The sequence below is a fragment of the Aythya ferina genome (genome assembly GCF_964211825.1).
Source record: "Aythya ferina genome assembly, chromosome: Z".
Classification (NCBI taxonomy): domain Eukaryota; kingdom Metazoa; phylum Chordata; class Aves; order Anseriformes; family Anatidae; genus Aythya; species Aythya ferina.
In genome coordinates, this window is record NC_140299.1 from 30,131,136 (window position 1) to 30,150,630 (window position 19,495).

At 39.5% G+C, this 19,495-nt stretch overlaps 1 protein-coding gene across 5 annotated transcripts; it reads left to right on the forward strand.

The window, feature by feature from the left end:
- The first annotated feature begins 5,011 nt into the window (after positions 1-5,011).
- On the forward strand, positions 5,012-17,878 carry CD274 (CD274 molecule). 5 transcript variants are annotated; one of them, XM_084504159.1, is made up of 10 exons: positions 5,012-5,153; positions 6,020-6,145; positions 7,018-7,159; positions 9,196-9,264; positions 9,970-10,323; positions 10,798-11,079; positions 12,308-12,415; positions 14,825-14,881; positions 15,799-15,864; positions 16,831-17,878. In XM_084504159.1, the coding sequence occupies exons 4-10, from the start codon at positions 9,210-9,212 to the stop codon at positions 16,851-16,853; spliced, it is 945 nt and encodes a 314-aa protein (XP_084360285.1). In that variant the 5' UTR covers positions 5,012-5,153; positions 6,020-6,145; positions 7,018-7,159; positions 9,196-9,209; the 3' UTR covers positions 16,854-17,878. The 5 variants fall into 5 exon arrangements, with proteins under 5 accessions (XP_084360285.1, XP_084360282.1, XP_084360283.1 ...); XM_084504156.1 differs by lacking the exon at positions 7,018-7,159; XM_084504157.1 differs by lacking the exons at positions 5,012-5,153; positions 7,018-7,159 and adding an exon at positions 5,867-5,884.
- The last annotated feature ends 1,617 nt before the right edge of the window (positions 17,879-19,495 follow it).

Sequence of the window (19,495 nt, forward strand, 5' to 3'; positions counted from 1 at the left end):
TGTGTTATTTCCATGATGACCCTCCTTTATTTTTTTAATGGCAAGGCAAAAATAGGAGAAAGATAAAGAAGAAAAAAATATATATATTTTTCTGATATAGAAAATTACTTAAATTTACTTCAGGTCTTTCTAAGAACTTGCAGATACCCTTTTTGTGATATCTTGAAAATGCCTCTGAAAATATTTGATCTCTTGAACACATGCAGTTTGTGAGGAGATACATCCATTAAAAAGGTGATGGCAGGATGTATTTTCAAGTCACAGTGTTTGGCTGAGTAGTCCACTTAATTCACAAACTCATTTTACAGTATAGAGTAAGTCTGTTGATTTAACTGCTTATAGGCGTAAACACTTGGAAGGATGAAGAACCACAGCACAAAATTCTGCATACACCTTTGAAAGCCAGTTTTTTTACCAAAAGCTAGTAATTATACTGGAGTGATTGTAGTGCTCACTTGAACAAAAATGCTTACCTGAGGTTTCTTTTTTTTTTTTTTTTTTTTTTTTTTTTTTCCTCCTTCCTAAAATGCTAGCTGCCAGTCTTAGGAAAGTTGAAAAGTCCTGTTATGGCATACTTCACTGAGACTTCACTATATGTGTGCATAAGGTTGTACCGAGATTCAACACATTCTCAGACATAAAGAGGCCCACCTCGGCATGAGCAGGAGACTACAGCCTCCAAGAGAAGAAGGAGGGGGCACCAACTCTCCGAGGTCGTGCTTACTGGTGTGATGCAGAGATAACAGGGAAGAGATTTCCTGCTATACTCCTGCTCCACGCGAGATGGCAGTCCTCCCCTTGCAAGCTAGAGACTGGTACCTCTTTATAACAGGGCCTCAGGGGAGAAAATCATGGTTGAGGGGTCTCTCACTAGTAAATTTCAGAGAATGCCAATTTCCTCCAAGCAGTTTACCAAAAATGTCATCCACCCCAACTCACCACCCCTCTTTCAGCCAAGAAAACCATTTCAGTCTGTCCATATTTCTTCTTTTCCTGAGCAGACTGCTATTCCAGTGTGCAGTAAACCACTGTGCTGCAGTTCCGGTAGACCTCTGTATTGCAAAGGTCTGGTTTCTGTGGAGGAGGTAACGTGATGAGGCAGCACCTTTCAATTTCCCAGAATAAAGAATAGGGGGAAACTGTAGCTGCGTGCTAGAGAAATGGGGATAGTTTCTGAAGATAGGGTTGGAGATTGAAGAAGTGTAGAGAAAGAAGACTAGTTTTGAAAGAGGCATAATGAGCCACTGTGGTTTATGCACGTGGAGGGGAGGCAGGTTTGAGCTATGCCAGACTCCAGTCGCTGGAGAGGAGCCCATATGCAACATGGACAGTGGCTCCTGCCTTCCCTTACTGACACCTGCTTGCTGCTCCAGGCACAAGCTGAGCAATTTCACTGATACTATGAATATCCGTGGTACCCCATGAATTGATGGTATCAGTGAGGGACATGTTCTGTCCCATTTCTCACCTTCCCCCTCCCTAAGGCACATTGCTCACAGGAAATCATAAACACTCTGAAAAGCCACAATCAAATCCGTAATCTATATCCTGCTGGGCTGATTGATACCTATCTACAGCTCCATCACTGCCTTGGTACTACTGTGCTTCAAATGCAAAATCAGGGAGCCGGAGATTGGGTCAAAGTGATGCTGCCAAGTCTACTTTGGTACTGTGCCTTATTTATGATGTGCTGGCACATCATCAGCCAAGAAAAATTGTCCTGTGGATCACAGCAGTATAAAACCTATGTTTAAGCAAAGGCTCTTGTTCAAATGCCCCAGGCTATGGCCTGCTGATAACCATTTTAACATACAAATGCAATTTTAATTTTGACTTCCACGTACATTAGCAGCATTAATAATTTGGAAATACTTGCTCTGGGGCCAAAGCAAATGGAGTAATGCAACACACTCCTGAAAGCCATAGCTGGCCCATATTCACTCAGATGATTTGTCTCTGTTACTCCATTATTCCATTAAAGTCACTGGAAATACACCATGGATGAAACATATTTAATTTTCTCCTCTGATTTGTTATCTGCCCTAAATTACACAAGGAATAAAATATTTCTGACTAGATATAAAAGGGAAGTAATTGTTACCTGTGCCAATTTAGATGTTCATTGGATAAATTAAATGTGATTTTTGCATGACGTGAAAGAAAAGGAGCCTAAACAAAACAAAACAAAACAAACAAACAAAACCAGATGAAAAGATGGAAAGAACGCAGGCATTTTTTTCTCTTATCTTTGTATGTAGTGCAGTGGAAAGAATCTATTAGAATTTTACCGTAATAATTTGTAAAACAATTTCCACTACATAAACAAAATTAAGAAGTAATCAAATCATGCTAGAGATAGCCTGTGGTATAAATATTTGCAAAGGAAATTTGTGTCTGTGTCAGTTTGCTTAATTGATTTCATTTCAGAGTAACTAAAAATGTACTGATTGTAAACATAAATGACTGTAAGACTTCTTTAATCCCATGGTAATTAATTCTTTGGCTTGCGAGAGTTGCGTATTTCTCTTTTGGGAAGGATTGTTCAGCAAAAATTCCAGATTTTTACTATCTAAAGGTTAATGAAAAAAAAAAATCAATCCTTGAAGATTCTTTTGTTTTCCTATTATGGTTTGTCTTTTGAGAAAAGGAAGTAAATGAATGTATATAGATACACGAACTTTGAAAATCCAAGCATTTACACAGACCTCTAAACCTTTGGCTTTGACACAGCAATTTTTTTTGTTTGCAATAAGGGAAGTCCCAGTGTTATCTAATCCTCTTAGTTAACTAAAGCACTTATCAGCTTAGTAATGTTGCACTTAAACAAGAAGCTTCCTCTTCATTCTGGGAATGTCTTCATAGTCATTTGTTGTTCTGACTGGAAAGAGGTTTCTCAGACCTGTCTGCTTTTGTGTAGCTTTATTTTTAGGTACAGTACCTATCTGTTTAAGTACTTTTAAGTATGCCAGTAAACAATGTCATATTTATTACCAAGCAATTTTAAATATATGAAATATTAGATTAATTAGTTACAGTAATTACCTCCATGAACGGCACCAATCTGAACTGGAAGGACAAAACTGAATGTGTAAATTTGATTCCAACTCCTCAAATTCCTGTTTTGTTTTGTTTTGTTTTGTTTTTAATTAAAACCCAAATTTCTTTGTTTGTTTAGGTGGTAAAATCTACATTTGGATGGGGACATAACAGATAATGAAGTATGGAACAGATCTGCTTCACCTTGTAATTTCCAAGTGAAGACATTCCTAAAGAGCTATGCTGCTGCTTAATGCTTGCCCAGGAATAATGTTTGATTAGCTAATATTTGCTCATTTTGGTTTTCATCTGGGACTCTTACATGACAAGTGCTGTATATGCTAACCAGGTCTGATTCTCTTCTCCATTTCTAGTTGAATTTAAAATATTTTTTTTCACTGTGAGAATAGAGAATTGTTTATCATCCCATTTTTTGTTTCTACTCAATTCTTCTCACGTTGTTTCATGTGGGCACCAGCATTGAAGCCAGGAGCAGTCTGAGGAGTATCAAGAGGTATTACAGAGCCCTGGGAGCAGCAGTGAAGGACTCTGGAGCAAAGGTATTTTTTTTTTTATCAGTTCTCCCAGTCAAAGGCAGGGAGATTGAAAGCACAATCTTAATTAGCACAACTTAATGCTAAATATCTTCATGCTAACACATGTAGCATAGGAAATACATGTAAACAAGAGGATGGAGATGTACACGCATCTGCAGGGCTATGACCTCATTGGCACTACAGAGACATGGTGGGATGGCTCCCATGGCTGGAGTATTGGAATGGAAGGGTGCAGGCTCTTTAGGAAGGAAAGGCAGAGGAGATAAGGGGGGGTTGTTGCCCTTTCTGTCAATAAGCAGCTGGATTGCCTGGAGCTCTGCCTCAGGGCGGATGAGGAGATGGCAGAGTGCTTAAGTGTAGGGGCACAGGGCATTAGAGTAGGGGTCTGCTACAGGCCACCTGATCAGGAAGACCAAGCAGATGAGGTCCTGTGTAGACAGGTAGAAGCAGCCTCATGTTCACAATCCCTGGTCCTCATATGGGGGACTTCAACCACCCTGATAGCTGCTTTTTCCCCCCCTTAACATTCCATAATAATCCCAGTGCAATCCTGAAGTGTTTTTCCTCAGCATCTGATAATGTCCCACGGTTATGGGACAACCTGGGGGCCCGGGCAGGGTGTCCCTTCCTCTGAGTCTTCAACTTGGCTTCCCACCGTCCCGCGTGCCCCTGTGCTCGTCTGTGGAGGTGGGCTTCTGGCAGGCTGGTGGCTCCTGTGGTGGCCCTGGGACAGCGTATGCGTGGGCTCTCCTCCCTGACATTGCCCCCCTGCGGGGGTGCAGAGGAGCTTTTTTCCACAGCAGCACACTGTGCCAACAGGAAACCTGCCGGCTTATCAGGAGGGGTGCTCACCTGCCATCCATCTGCTGGTCTACAGCCCCGCAAAAATAAATAAATAAATAATAAATAAATAAATAAAATAAAATAATGCTAAGTGTGTACAGGAGATGGCAGTGCCTGACATTTATGGCAGAGGGAGCAGAGATCATCCTCAGCATGCCCCAGTACCCATCTGTGTGTGATTACATTGAGTTTCCTTGAATTTCCTGAAGCACTCAGCAGTGCCTCAGCGCACGTTTTCGTTCTTTAGCTCACGAGTGCCCTGAGCAATGTCCCTGCTTGGGGGCTGAAGCCTTTTGGGAAAGTTACGGGAGCAGCTGCGGGAACCACGCACCCGGTGCTGCGCTTCCGAAGGGCGGCGGTGGCGGCAGAGGTGCCGGGGGGGGGGGAGGGACACCCCGGGGCACCCCGTTCCGCTTTCGGTTTTATTTCCCGTCAGCGCCGGGCGTTCAGGAATGGGAAAGCCTCGGGGGCAGCTGCCTGACTCCCGGCACGATGCCTCAGCCGCCCGGGGGTGCTTTTCAGGCCCCTTCCTGGCCGCCCGAGGACCGCAGCTCGCAGCACTTCCCGGCGGCCGGGGGCTGAGGGCTGGCGCTGAGCGCGGAGGCCGGGCCGGGCCGGGCCGGGCCGGGCTGGGGCGGGCCGGAGCCGCCTCCAGCCGCCCCGCACAGCCCCGGCAGCAGCCGCCGGGGCCGGCAGGGAGCGAGGCGGCCGCGGCAGGTAGGGGGGAGCCGGGCCGGGAGGCAGCGGGGGGGTCTCGGTGGTGGTGGTGGTGGGGAGGGGGGGGGCCGGGACCGCCGCCCGGAGACCACGGGGAGCAGCGACGGGCGGGGGAGGGGGGGTCTCCGTCTGTGCTGTGGGGCAGCAACACCCCTCCCGAAAAATAGAGAGAAAAAAAGCCACCCCCCAAAAAAACAAACAGAAAAACACCACTGTAGTTGTCTATGCTATAAAATGTGTATATATATATATATATATATACACATATACACACACACATATATATACGCAGCCATCGTTTATGCTATAATACATTGTATATAATAATACATAAAAATCTGTATCTGTATACCTACCTATAAAATATATATATATACATATACATACATATATGTATATATATATATATATATATGTAACTGTAAAAATAACCTCTGTGGTCTTTTGCTTGCTGCTAAACACTTGGATGGAAAGTCCAGCCCTGTGAGCTCAAGGCAAGCAATGAAAAAGGGGAAACTGAATTAATGACTCTGAGGGCTGGCTACGACGATGGCTTTTGTGGTCTCAAAGTCATAACTTCACAGATTTTTTTTTTTTTTTTTTTTTTGCGCCTTTGTTTCTGAAAAAAATAAAATGTCAGTAAATGTGTTTTTAAGCACAGAAGAAACCAGTGGAAATAAGACTTCATCAGTCTCACCTATTGTGGAAATCCACCCCCTCAGCCTGCTAAGGTAGTTTCAGGTTATGAGAACCTAAAGGTTACATTCAACTGTTTCACATACTGCTGTCATGTTCCTCCCACACTTGAAGCAAAAAGCCCAGCTCTTACCAATTTTGTCTGTTATGTGCTTTTGCTTCCATGACAGGTACTGAGTAGGCTGCCAGGTAGAAAGAAGAAAACATTTCCTGAAAACTTTGAAGTGGTCATTTCACAGTATTTTAACTCATCGGAGAATCTCAAATGTTTTTTGAGATGCATGAAGGCAACATAGGTGAGTGAACTTACACTGAAATACATTTAAAGTCATATTTTGTGCTGTTGACAAGGTTATCCCGTTAACAGTGAGCAGGTTAATGTAAGTAGCATCTTTTGGCTTTTCGTGCTTGTTTTTTTATCATTATTATTTATTTATTTATTTATTTTTGCTAAGCTAACACACAGGCTTAACAAGTCTTGTACCACACAGTGGCACAGCAAGAGGCATGACCATGCTCTGATCTTGTAGAGCGAGGATCTGTTATCCCGGAGAAGGGTAGACCGTGCTCTTCAGTTTATTCCTATTTATGACCTTCACACACGCAATACGTTGTGCAGAAATTTCCAGTCATTGTTAGGTCAGTACCACACATGGTAAAAACTGTCGCTTGGTATTAACATACTAAGGGCTGTTGCTCACATATTGCTGTAATGAGATGATATGTTTCTTAAAATGTCTATGGCATTTTATGTACTAATTTTCCCAACAGTGTCTTGTTACTGTGAACCACTGGTAGCAATAGAGAATTTTCCCCAGTGGGGAATTTTCCTGTTATGGGGAAGTTTCCTGAAGGAGTAGGTGGAGTTAATCAACATTTAAGTGCTGTCACAAGAAGACTTGGTCAAATAGTTCTGTTCTTCCTGTCATCTCCATTGGATTGTGAGGGAACCAAACAGGCAGCAACACTGAAGACTACTTTTTGCTGTGAATATCTTTTTGCTTTTATGGAACAGTGTTATCCATAGATACCAGAAATCATCAGAAGGAAAGAAGGGGCATTTTGGTAGGCTCTGTAAGAAAAACAGTGAGCTTTGGTGAAGATCTTTGATTGGCGTCTGGGTCTCAAGCAGGTTCAACTGAGCCAGCTAGTGTCTGCTTCTGCTCAGGGTGAAAAAGAAGAAAGGTCTGTAATGGTTACTGCAGCAAGTTTTTTCGCATGCATTTGGATTTGACCTGGACCTACTTTTCTTCTCACTGGAAGTGAAAAATTGATTACAACCGCATACTTTCTTGGTCTTGAGGAATTTTGTAAGTAATACTCATACATTTTTTGTGTGTAGCAAGGCTTGTCTTCCTCTGCAATGGGAGAAAGTGTAGAAATTAGAGTTTTACAATTTCAGGATAGAGTCGCAGGTCTGAGAACCATAGAAGAGCTTACTGGCTATCATTATCATCCCTCTCCCAGCAGTTAATCAGAACACCTCTCCTGGAGGTAATGCCTACACAATAGCAGGTACCATAGGCAATGCATGCCCAGGTATGATTATCATCCCATGACAGTAGTCCACATGCTGTTTTTTTCTGGGCAGCCTCTCAGCTCTGGTCTCTGTCTGCTTTGAAGAGAGTAGACTGTGTTTTGGGCATGAGCATACTGCAGCTCCGGTCATTCTGCCATTGGGAGCACAGAACACCTGCACACTTACTCGGTCAGTGTCAGAGGCTCACTGTGCTGTAGGATGTGTCAGAGTAAGTACAATCAGGGCACACTTGTGAGACCAGTATTTCTCTATCTTGTTTGAGCAGCTTTGCTCTGGAGCTTAGTTGGAGTGCTGACCTGCTTTGTTTCTTAGGCAGTGGCATAATGACAGAGGCATTTTGATGCATGTGCGTCACCAGAAACTCATAGGTACCCACAGGCAGCAAGTTGCTAGTGCTTTTGAGAACATCATTTGTGGTTAAAGAATGAATTGGGTACCTAACCACATAAAGAATTTATTCATCAACGGAACAAATCTTTCATCATGAGGGTCTCTGTTTTTTCCTGTCCTTTTTAGGAGAATGTCCCATGTGTTAGATTGGATCCCTTTCTCAGCTCCATCTGTATTGCCTTCTGCAAATGTCCTGTTGGGATCAGGGAGCATCTGTCAGAGGAAAAGAGTAGCTTGAATCAAATTCTCTTGAAGCTAATCCTCTTAATCTAAGTTACTGTGAAGTCACATGTCTTAATGACTCAGGGCAATATGGTTAATTTTTTATCATCTTAATGTTGAAAACCAAAGAAAGAAAAACACTTAAAATGGTAGGATTTGCAGTCCAGTGAGAATTTAAGGAGTTAGGAAATTTGATGGTTATCACAGTTGCCTAATTTCTTATGCAAATGCTGAAACCACCACTAGAAAACGGTTGAATGCAATCTTTCCTTATTTCTGTGTCTGTTTGGGTATCCAAAATGCAAGTTTTATTTAGATAAAAACTTAGAGTTCTCTGTACTCACAAAAGATTTCCGTTAAAGTCAGCTTAATTTTTTCTTGAGAGTGATTTGAAAAATGATGGCACTGTTTGGTCCTAGTATTGCTCTGACTTAAAATGCACGTGCAGTGGGCACGTGAAGGTGAGTGTGAGAATTGACGTGAATCAGTGTTTTCTAAGTTTAAGTGTTGTCTAGGAGTATAAAAGCCATATCAGTAAAGAGGGGAAGGAATCTCTTGGAAAACTGATGTAATTTGCATACTCAGAGGTAAAGCAGCAGAAATTCAAGAAAGCAGAGTTTGTAGGCTTTCTGTGTCACTGTTTTACAAAGGCGCTGTTGTGTGAATGCTCATGAAGTTGTTACTTACCACATAAATTCCACTCAGAATATGTGCAACTTCACAAGCCCTGTGATCAGGACTGTGAAACCAGGTGTCATAAAGTGGGTTGTGTTCACAGTACATTAAAGTAAGGCCAACTGGTGGGAAGAACTGAGTTCTGTTCCCTCCAGTGAATGCGTGTAGAAAAAATCCTCCCTCCTCTTCAAGCAGGAAGGACGCTTCCTTCTATGGTTTATGGGAACATCTGGGAATTTGTGAGTAATTGTTTAGTAATTGATGGAAGTGATAAAATCCATGTTTCACCATAAGCAAGGAATTTGTTTAAAGGAAATGAACGTAGTTGCTCTTCCTGGACCCATCCAGGAAGGACCCACCCCTGCCTGACCCAAACACAATTTTGTCATCCCTTTTACTAGAGTGGAACTCAGTGCCTTGTGTCTAGTTCTTTGTGTGGAGTGAGTGTGAAGTATATTTTACAGTGAAAGTTAGAAAACAAGCAGAGATTAATGTTCTTTGATTATTTTATCATTTTAGGTTCTACCTACATCATGGAAAAGCCTTTGCTTCTGTATGTGTTTTCATTCTACTGGTGTTTCCTAAATGGTAAGAAGCTGAGTTGTAAGAAGTAGCAGAACTATTTAAGTGTCTTTCTTTTCTGCGTGTAGGCATGGAAATGTTAACCTCTCAGTTTTCCTGCAGGTGTTGGTGTTCGGGGTTTTTTAGCTTACTGTTTTACATAGAAAGGTCATCATATGCTTTTACATTAAACTAGATTAATGTGCTTAATATGGACGGTTTGATATGGGGGCAGGTTAAAATCCTTGTCAGTGTTCAGCCCAGACAGTAATTACGACAAGGTACTATTTGCATTACACGAAATTTTCTTTTGTGGCAGTGTGAGGCTTGAGAATTGTTACGTATTTTTGAAAATCCTGTGTAAAAAGAATTGACGTTTATATGAACAGAACATTCTCATAAGAGGCACTAACAATTGCCTGGTACTGTAGTGGTGTTCTGAAAGCAACATCTGAGGGGGTGTGTGCATGCATACAGCTATTTTTAATATACACATACTGCTTTTTTGTGCATTTGTGCACAAAGCAGGTTTCTGCAGGTATAAATAGCTCTGTTTGTGAACAAACATGGGAAAATGCATACAAAAAAGTTTAACTTTAAGAACATGGCAGATACTTTTAGTCCTTAAAATGTCATGTATACTTATATATACGGTGTGTTTGATAAAGCATGACTTTCAAAATTAGGCTTATAATCGGAAAATTAAGTTTTCTTTCAAATTTTGTTTTTCAGCTTTATTCACTGTTGAAGCTCCCCAGTCACTCTACATCGTGGAACTAGGCAACAATGTGACCATGGAATGCACATTTCCAGTGAATGGGAAATTAAAGTTTAGAGATCTAAGTGTCAGCTGGGAAAAAAAAGATGAACTTGGAAAGGATGTGTATGTACTTTTCAAAGGGGAGGAAGACTTCAAAAGTCAGCACAGTGACTTTAGGGGGAGAATAAAATTGTTGAAAGAGAATCTGAAGCTGGGGCAGTCTCTCCTTCAGATCATGGACGTGAAGCTCAGAGATGCAGGGCTTTACCGCTGTCTTATTGACTATGGGGGAGCTGACTACAAGACCGTCAATCTGAAGGTTCAGGGTGAGTTCTAACACAGGATGTTCACTGCTAGATGATACTGTTGAAAGATTTTGGGGGCATCCTGGAAGGAAGGCGTGTCTGCACTAGCATTTCAAGAAAGCTCTCTGGAGACAGGAAAAGCCTCGTGGCCACTGCACAGCTGTCTTCATCTATGTGGAATCCATGTTCTGTCCTTTATTTTCCAGACATATGGTATGGCAAAAACCATTTAGACAGAGCAAAGATCAGAAAGCTATTGCAACTTCCAGAACAGTGTCAACACTGTAATAAACCCTGTATCTCAATTACTGTAGAGACACACAACAGTGATATTTACTTTTTCTATCAGGAGTATTATTTACAGAAGCCAAGGTTGGCCCAAGCACAGAAACTTGGCCCAAGGGCCTTATCCTTGGGGATAAAGAAAAGGTATCTTGCTTATATGTGTTGTTCTTTTAGCTTCCTCCTGGTAATCATCTTATTTAATTTCTTTAGCTCCTTATAGAAACATAACCCAAGGAGTGGTGAGCACAGGACACAAGGAATGGAAGTTAACCTGTCAATCAGAAGGATACCCAAAAGCTGAAGTGATATGGCAAAATGGAGAATATGAGGATTTGACTGATAAGGCAGATACAAGTTATGAAACTGGAAGTGACCAGCTGTATCGTGTAACAAGTACACTCACAATCAAAAATAGGACTCACGAGAATTTTCGTTGTATCTTCTGGAATAAGGAGCTTCAAAAAAATACATCTGCAATTTTATACATAGCAGGTAACTTTTGTAAATTTCATTTAAAGTAATGCATTTTAAGATATTCTGTAATTTTGTCCCAGTTGGATCAGACATTTTTTTTTTTCCTGTGTAATTTTGAAAAGGCTAAAAAGAAATACCTGTGTGTTACATTTTTCTATTAATGTACACTTCCACCATACCAACATGTTCATTATGCTTGTGTGGAAGGATCTAGTTGTTCCATGGTTAAAATTTTGCATGACCTACACAAATTTCACCTACATGGTAATTGCATATGAACCTGTTAAAAATGTTCAATTATTTGAAAAGCTTGTAGCTTTTAAAACTTTCAAAAAAGTCTAGGAATGAGACCTTTCCATGTAAATTAAATACACCTTTCAAAAACCATTCTGTTTTGATGATGAGTAAATTTGAACAAACCGGTCTTTTCCTATGAATACAGCTTTTGCTGTGACCATATTTAATTTTAACAAATTTCACACAAATATTTTTCCTGATAAAATGTGGATTGAGGGAAGATGCACAAAGACCAATACAATTTCCTATTAGACCTTTTAATTGGGTACCACACCTACTACTTTTGCTTACTCTTCCTTTTTGCATTGTACTTATGATATGGTTCAGCTAGGCTGGAGAGCCAGCTCACAAGCAATATTACTGTTTATCAGACTGTTACTCCGGTCATTTCCATGGTCCACTTCCTTGTGCAGTCTTAAAAATGATGGTGCTGGCATGCTTTTTGGGAGTGACAAGGGTAGAAACAGTCAGCTCATAGAAGGAAAGCTGTGTAAGCCTTTCAAAGGGTGGTGAGAGGGTGAGTTCAGTTCTGACAAGAAATGCATCTGGGTTTCAAGGAAGCCACCTGTATGCATTATAGCTTTACCACAACACAGGGACTCTTTCTCTAACAGCTGTTTCCTGTAGTCCTGACAGAAGGACTTTAAGCTGGATGTAGACTTTGTACCTTGGTGATAAACAGGATTTGTGACAGGAAGGAAAGGCACTATCATATGGAATACAGGAAGGAAAGATAGATATGAATATGTTCTATCTCTTTTGCCTTTAATGGGGTAACGAGATACGCTGAAGCACATCATCAGCACCAGGTGATGCTGATGCAAACTAAAAGTCTGTTACCACGTCCATCTAGAATGCTCATAGCAAAAGTAATAGGATGAAAATGAAAGAAAAAGGGAGAAGCTTATGTAATTCTGCAATGTCTTTCCCCTACTTGTTTTTCCTGAAGATTCAGCTGATGATGTGCTTTGGCCTGAGAGCAGACGCTTTGTTGGGGCAATTGTCGTCGTGATTGCTCTCGTTGGATCAGTGCTATTTATTCTCTGCATAAGAAAAGGTATTCAAGTTATTTATTTTGGTGTATTGCAGTTGCTATCAATCTGTTCTGTTGATTCATCCTCAAAGAGGTGAGATGAAATAATAAAAGCCTGCCTTAGATCCTTCATCCTGAAACCATTCAGTTTTTACCACAGTTTATTTTTGTTTCCTCACCTGATCTAATCAGATGCTAGCTGTTAAGTTAGCAGAGTGGAAGAGGTTGTCAGTCCCTCACAGACCATTTACCGTGGATCGTTATTACTTTTTCTTACAGGTAATGAGGTAGAGCAATACGATTAGTATTTAATCTGTTGAACCACCAAAGCAGAGTTTATGCACCTACTAGAAATGGAAGCTATTCTGTGCCCTCCCTTTTAACTGGGGACCTGAATGCTCAGAACAGATAGGGCACTTTCATTTTTTTTTTTAAAGATTTTTTGCTGCAATCTCTGAACTGTGTGCATTTTTTTTTTTAATGATCTGTTATGGACTGTAGATATATCTCCATTTTGGCTAAAATACCATTAAAATGGTACATTACACATGAAGTGATATGTCCAACATTTTGAGTCTGAAAGATTATTTTTTTTTTTCACAAGAGGTTTGCACTGAAGCTTGATACCACTTGTTCCATTTCTTTGTTCAGTTTTGAGGTTTTTCAGTTCACTTGACTGACTTGAATTGGATATTTTCAGCATCACACTACACTGAAAGCATTGGCAGTAATTTGTTTTAATTTGCTACAAGCCAGAGGAAAACCTTGGAGAACTAATTTTAATGTGTTCATGCATGAAAATAATACACTTATGCACCAAGATTAAAAAAAAAAGTGTGAAATGTGTCGCATAACCTGAAGTAAGTACTTTATACACACACACACATACATCCCTTCCTTATGGGATGATGGATTTGTTCAAGGATTTTGTAATCAGTGATACTTTTTTACTTTTTAGCACATACAATAAAGTCATGCAAACCTCAGAACATTCATTGGGACTCATTTGAAAATATCAGAAGGAAAGCGTCTTTTTCTGAACATTCTATTTTTGGCTGGAACTCTTCCTCAAATTATAATAAATTTGTGATTTTTATTTTTTTAGCTTATCTATAGCTCCTTTTTTTTTTCCTTCCAAATAGTTTTTGAGCTTTTTTTTTTCTTGTCAAGCTTCATGCAGAAAAAAAGTACTAGAGGCATTGATACAGTACTCTTAGCATTGTAGTAACGTACTGACATGATTCAGTTAAATGTTACCAGATGAAAATGAACAAGACAGTAACCTGAGTTCTTCTTTTGAAATTCCCCAATTTTATAGTAGATGTAAATGGGTAGCTGCCATGAAATTAAGCTGGAACTAATGCAAAGGCTAGTTGCAATGTCATATCAAGGGTTGTCTCAAAACTTTGTACACTAAGAGAGATGTGCTTTCTCAGGCTGTGCACCAGAACTGGTTTTCCTGTCTGCCAGCTCTCTCTTTCCTAGTGAAAGTCAGAAACAGCACCAGTTTCTGGCTGCAAATAACACAAAACCATAACATCTACAGCGAGTCTTCATGTTCAAAATCCGTGAAATACATGATAGAATTTAATGTGGATATTCACGTTACAAACTCATCTCATGAATAGATGCTATGGAAACATGTCCTGGGAGAAGTGTTCATAAAGTTTAGCAGGCTTGCAGGAGACGTTAACAGGCTGCAGTAAGGCTGTATGTAACCTACATGTCTAAGAGTATACTGCTAGGAACATAGTAGGAACAGGAGTAGAACATGAAAGTGGAAGAAGGGACAGCAAAATCCTTGACTTCTCTGAAGATTCCCATCTGGGGATTTCAGTGAAGGTCAGAAGTTTCCTAGGTTGCTTGAGTTTTCTTTATCATGTGCATGTATACATGATAATATATATATATATATATATATATATACATGTGTATTTGATTAACATGATATATGTGATTAACATGGTTATGCTATATATATGTGTGTCATAAACAACAAATTGATTGAGAAGCTAAAGTAGTGAGAGTGTTTTTCCTTTAAAACCCAGGCTATCCTAGATCAACAGCCAGATGATTCTTTAAGAACAGAACCTCCCTGGAAGATGTGCTTTTCCCCCCTTTTGTCTCCCTCCTTGTTCTCTGTTGCACAATATGTTCAAATTCTGGGTGAAAAAAAACTTTGAACGAGTACTTTTCTGTCATATTAGTATAGGATGCCAATGATTTTGCAACTAGAAAGGAAACAAGAAGGAGAACTGGCAGACCACGGGCACTAAAGAGTACATCTTAAAGCCTTTGAAGAAGTGGAGAGTTTTGAGAACCATCATGACCCTATGCTAAGAGTACCCTTCCTACCAGTGTGCTTAAGTCCGTACTAGATCTAAAATGAGTATTTTGCTTTTGATTTGTTTTTTGTCTCTTACTGTTTTTCAGCTAGTACAAGTAAGGACAAGAGAACGTGCATGGCTAACTCATCAATGAATATAGCAAGTATGTACTTATGGCATAAATCTATCCCAGTGTGACTCTTGTGGAAATAACTGAGAAATTATTCTTTAATTGAGAATCCATTCTGTCATGGTGACTACAATAGGCAAAACTACATTCAGCTGTTGTTTTGCTTTCTACTTTCTGTTTAAGTAACAAGTAGAAATTGAAGAGTCAGTTTTGATTACTCTGTTAACTTCTTGAAAAGAAAACGTGAAGAAAAAAAAAAGCATACCTGTTCTAGAAGCAGGTACAGTCTGTGATTTAGGAAGTCAGTGACAGGATGAGACCTGCTGCCTGGAACGTACACCTCAGTATGTTGGATGGCAGCACATCCTGGTGCATAGAATCTGATCTGGAGTTTTAGGTACATTGATCATGTGTTATTTCCAGTATTATAATGTGCGTTTGAGGCTGTTGAGAGGATCACAGAAAGTTCTCTAATAGCTTCTTTTTCCTCCTGTTGAGATACTAGTGCTACTTAGTAAAGTTCACTGGATGACCAGTACCACGACAATTAGTAATGGAGGTGAAAGTGGAGACATTTAATATTTAAAGAGGGAGAGAAGAGATTAAAATCCTTTAGCCTTCTCTTGTGATGGCTTACAGTGTTTTTTTTTTTTTGTATGTTTTATTTGTTGTTTGGTTTTATTTAGAAACTGCTTTAAACTATACTACTCTATGAAAGTTAGTTCATATAGACTTTTTTTTTTTTTTTTTTTTCCCCCGGAAGAAAACTTCTTGTAACTATACTTGCCTCAAATGGACACGATATTTGGTATTAGTCTCTTCCCTGGCCTGTGTTTAAGTCACATGCTTCCTGGTAGGCCTGAGACAGCACCTTTTTACAAAGATTTATCACTATATGAGTAGTTTAATTTGTGCTGACTGTTATCTGTATGTCTATGGTTTGTTTTAAGAGCTGCCAAAAGATAAGGATACACATGACTGGAGAGGTCCTCATATTGAAGAGGAAGAGTTGAAATGTAAGTATAAATGATAATTGTAAAAATAGTAGCAAATTTCACACAGCATAAATCATTTGTTGTCATCACGTCTAATGACCTAAGTCTGGATTCATGACTCTTGATTCATGGCTACTTTATCTAGTTCCTTGTTTCAACAGATAGAGTCTTCAAGAGCTTAGCCTTCTATTACCTCTTAGAAATTAACTGTCAGCCCTATCTGTCTGCTGGGAGATATATAAAAATAACTAATCTAGTTAAAAAAAAAAAAAAGCCCTACAAAAGAAGATACGATATATAACTATACAAATTAGTCTTGTATCTAGCTCATATTTTTCTACAAAAATAGTTGTGCCAGCACAACCAAAGGAGTGATGATGATGGTGGAGAGGGAGACCTTAACCCATCACTACCACTCAAGTGGTTTCAAGCTATGAGATTCTGACACAGCAAAGCAAGAAAATAAGTAACTGAATCTCTGAAACCCCTGAAGTAGATCCTGGTGTAAACCAGAAAAGTGAAATTACTGAAGTTTTTCTTTCACCTTCTTTCTGACCTCTAAAGCACTTAAATTACATTCCATATCCCTCCTTGTTAAACCTTACAAACACCTAAACAAGGGCAAGCAGGCCCAGATCTGTGAGTCAAAATGTTAGGGCTTAAGGTTACACTGCTAGGGATACTGACAATAGGGCACTAGAAAATGTATTGGATTTTGAAAGAAAGAATGACTTAAGCCACAGAAATATCACTATTTATTCAGAGAGCACTTTCCACCTGTGTGTTTGAACTACCACTTTACTTCCTGCCATGTTCACCCTCTGCATGACCTTTATATTAATTTCATTTTAGATCTTTCATTCTGACAATGAAAGGAATTTTTCTTGGTTCCACTAAACTCTATGAAAGAGTCACAAAGCCATGAAATGTTCTGTTATTTTATCATTTTGTGATTTGATTTTTTTAATGTAATTCTTCCTTTTACAGATATACATATTGAGAAGACTTAGAGAAAGCAGGGGAAGTTTTCTGAAGGTTTGATGGTTCTGCTGTTCTGTGCTCTATGTATTCAGGGAGATACTAATATTTTGTTTTTATTCTGTGGTTGCAACCTTCTTCCATATCATTGTTACTTAGGAAAACTGCAGTGAAGTTAATAGAATTGTCATATCATAAAAGGCCCTTGGATTCAGGCCTCTGTATATGTGACTATGTATGAAAGTGTTTATTTAAATGTCCACATTTCTGCTTTCTCAATTTTATGCACTTTCAGGAACACATCCTATTTAAAAATGTCTTTAAGGTAAAGCACTTTAGGTCCATGACCATAAGGAATTTCATAGCTAATTCTTAAATAGTCCATTTTCTACACTTTTTTTTTTTTTTTTAACATGCCTGAGCTCTCAGTTCAGTGTAGAGATTTTTTCCTCCAGCTTGTAAAGAATGTTTTCAATACTTTGGTCCACATAAAAGATATGGGTGCAACAAGAGAAGGTGCCATACATACAGGGCATTTTCTGTCTTAACTGTAGATCTTAAAATATTGGTTACTCAGAGCTAAGTCTGAAATGGGCATTGTAACCTTCTTGATAACTGTGATAGGGAAATCATTAGATAATACTAAGTTCCTTTCTCTGAAAAAGTTGTTTTGGGGATTTTAATTTCCTTTTGATTTAGCTGGCACTACTTGGTTACCGCTTGTTACTCTTCTGATTTACCATTTGGGGATAATGCAACTCTTTGGACCTTCAGAAAGAGCAGCTCTTGATTTGGACTGCCTTTTTTTCATCCTGGCAACAGAGGAGGAACCTTCTCACTGTCAGGACATGAAATGTATGTTCTTGTGATTTAGTTCAGAAATGCTGATGGAATGTACTCCTGGATCCCACTTCCTAAGCTACTGCTTTGTTACATTTTTTGAGGTGCATAGCTTGTTTGTTTGTTTGTTTGTCATACACAGATCAAAATTATTTATTGCAATACTGTTCACGGTTATATTCCATTATATTTTTTTAATAAAATATGTTTCATTTTTCTTGTGGCTTTTTTTTTTTCATCTTTGACTTGTTAATATGTGGTATTAGGACTACTCATGCTGTTTGTGGAAAACTCAGGTACCTGAGGTTAGGGTGTAGACACACACTGTTCTCTGTGTGTCTCATTAGAGACATATAGTCTCTGATGGCTCTCACAAAGACAAGACAGTGAATATCTGGAATCTCACTGGACTCAAATTATATTTTTTCAGTTTAAAGTAAGTTAGTTTGTTGTGCATTCCTAGAGATGCAAATGCAAGCCTCAGACCAGGTCTTCATTGCTAGTGGTTTCAATCTAGCTAATATAAAGTTGTATTTAGTATGTCTAAGTAAGCTGCCTTACAGAGAAGAGTATACAGAGAAATGCTTCTCATAATCAGTATTGCGACAGTAGACCTAAGTTAAGTGAAATAAGTTACTGTGAAGTGATTAATTCATTGCAGAGCTTGCATGTTCTTATACTGATTCATGCTGTTTGACTACAAGGATGCAATGTGAACTTGGACATCCCCTTCGGCTTCCCAAAACATTTTTGAAGCCTCTATTCTATTGTCACTGAAGGCAATGACCAATTTTCAATTACTCCTGGAGTCCAATAATTGCTTTAGAAATGCTACAGCCATGTGTAGAAAATTCACTGCCTCTCTGCACACACATACAGTTTCATATTACCATACAAATAATGCCCCTAAGAAAACCTCTTCATTTTCTACTTTCTATTTGAGACTGCAGCAGCTGTTTGTATGCTGAAGTAAAAGTAAAAGGCTACTCCTTTAAATTATTTTCACCCTTCACAAGGCAGTGCTTTTAGTGTATGCTTAATATCATGGAACTGAAATTGATGTCTTTCTTATCCAACCCCACAGATGATCAGGAACTGCTATATTTATCTTTTTCTCAGAAAGGGAAAAGATAAGTTATCATAGACAAACATTTTTAGAGGTCCAGGATTGCTAAGAAAAGCCTGGTCCATGTGCACAGTCAAAATCGGCTTACTAGCATTTGAGGTCAGGAATCATTTGACAAAATGTAATTATGAACTAGTTTGAAACAGTTTTGCAATGTAGCATTTCATTTTGTAAAATATGGCTACTACTACAGCTATTACTAATATTTACATTAAGGTATAACTACTATTAAGAAAAATAGAGTAATTGATCTTGGACCTGCAGGGCTTCGACAAGCTGCATCCAGGATGTGTATCCCTTTTCTCTCTTGTCTGGAAATACCCTTCACTGACATGTCCCAGTGATGCATCATCCAAGCATGGGATAACCCCTCAAAAGGCATAGATGTTGAGAGTGAGACTCAGCTTGTGCAAGCATCTCCTCCCTAGTTCCCTGTCTCCCACTCCTGTTCCTCTGGTCAGGTATCTAGCTGGTTGTCCCTGTGAAGACCCTGCTAGGTACTTTTGGGTCTAGGAGACGCCCAAATCAGCTTACTGTCTCCCCATCCCAGAAAAGGAACACATGAATGAAAACTATTGTAGCCAGGGCTGGCTCAGAATGAGTAAAAGTTTGTGATGGTGACAATGGCATCACTTCAGGATTTTCTGTCCAATAGGAGGAGAACAAGAAACACTTTTGTTTTCTTTGCAGAAGTCTCAATGCCGTCAA

What these genes read in the sequence shown, in the direction of transcription:
- CD274 (XM_084504156.1), top strand. Translation starts at nt 6,115, where the DNA reads ATGTTTTTTGAGATGCATGAAGGCAACATAG. An exon ending in TGCAATTTTATACATAGCAG is followed by an intron (nt 11,080 to 12,307) that starts GTAACTTTTGTA and finishes TTTTTCCTGAAG; the next exon opens with ATTCAGCTGATGATGTGCTT. An exon ending in CTCATCAATGAATATAGCAA is followed by an intron (nt 14,882 to 15,798) that starts GTATGTACTTAT and finishes GTTTGTTTTAAG; the next exon opens with AGCTGCCAAAAGATAAGGAT.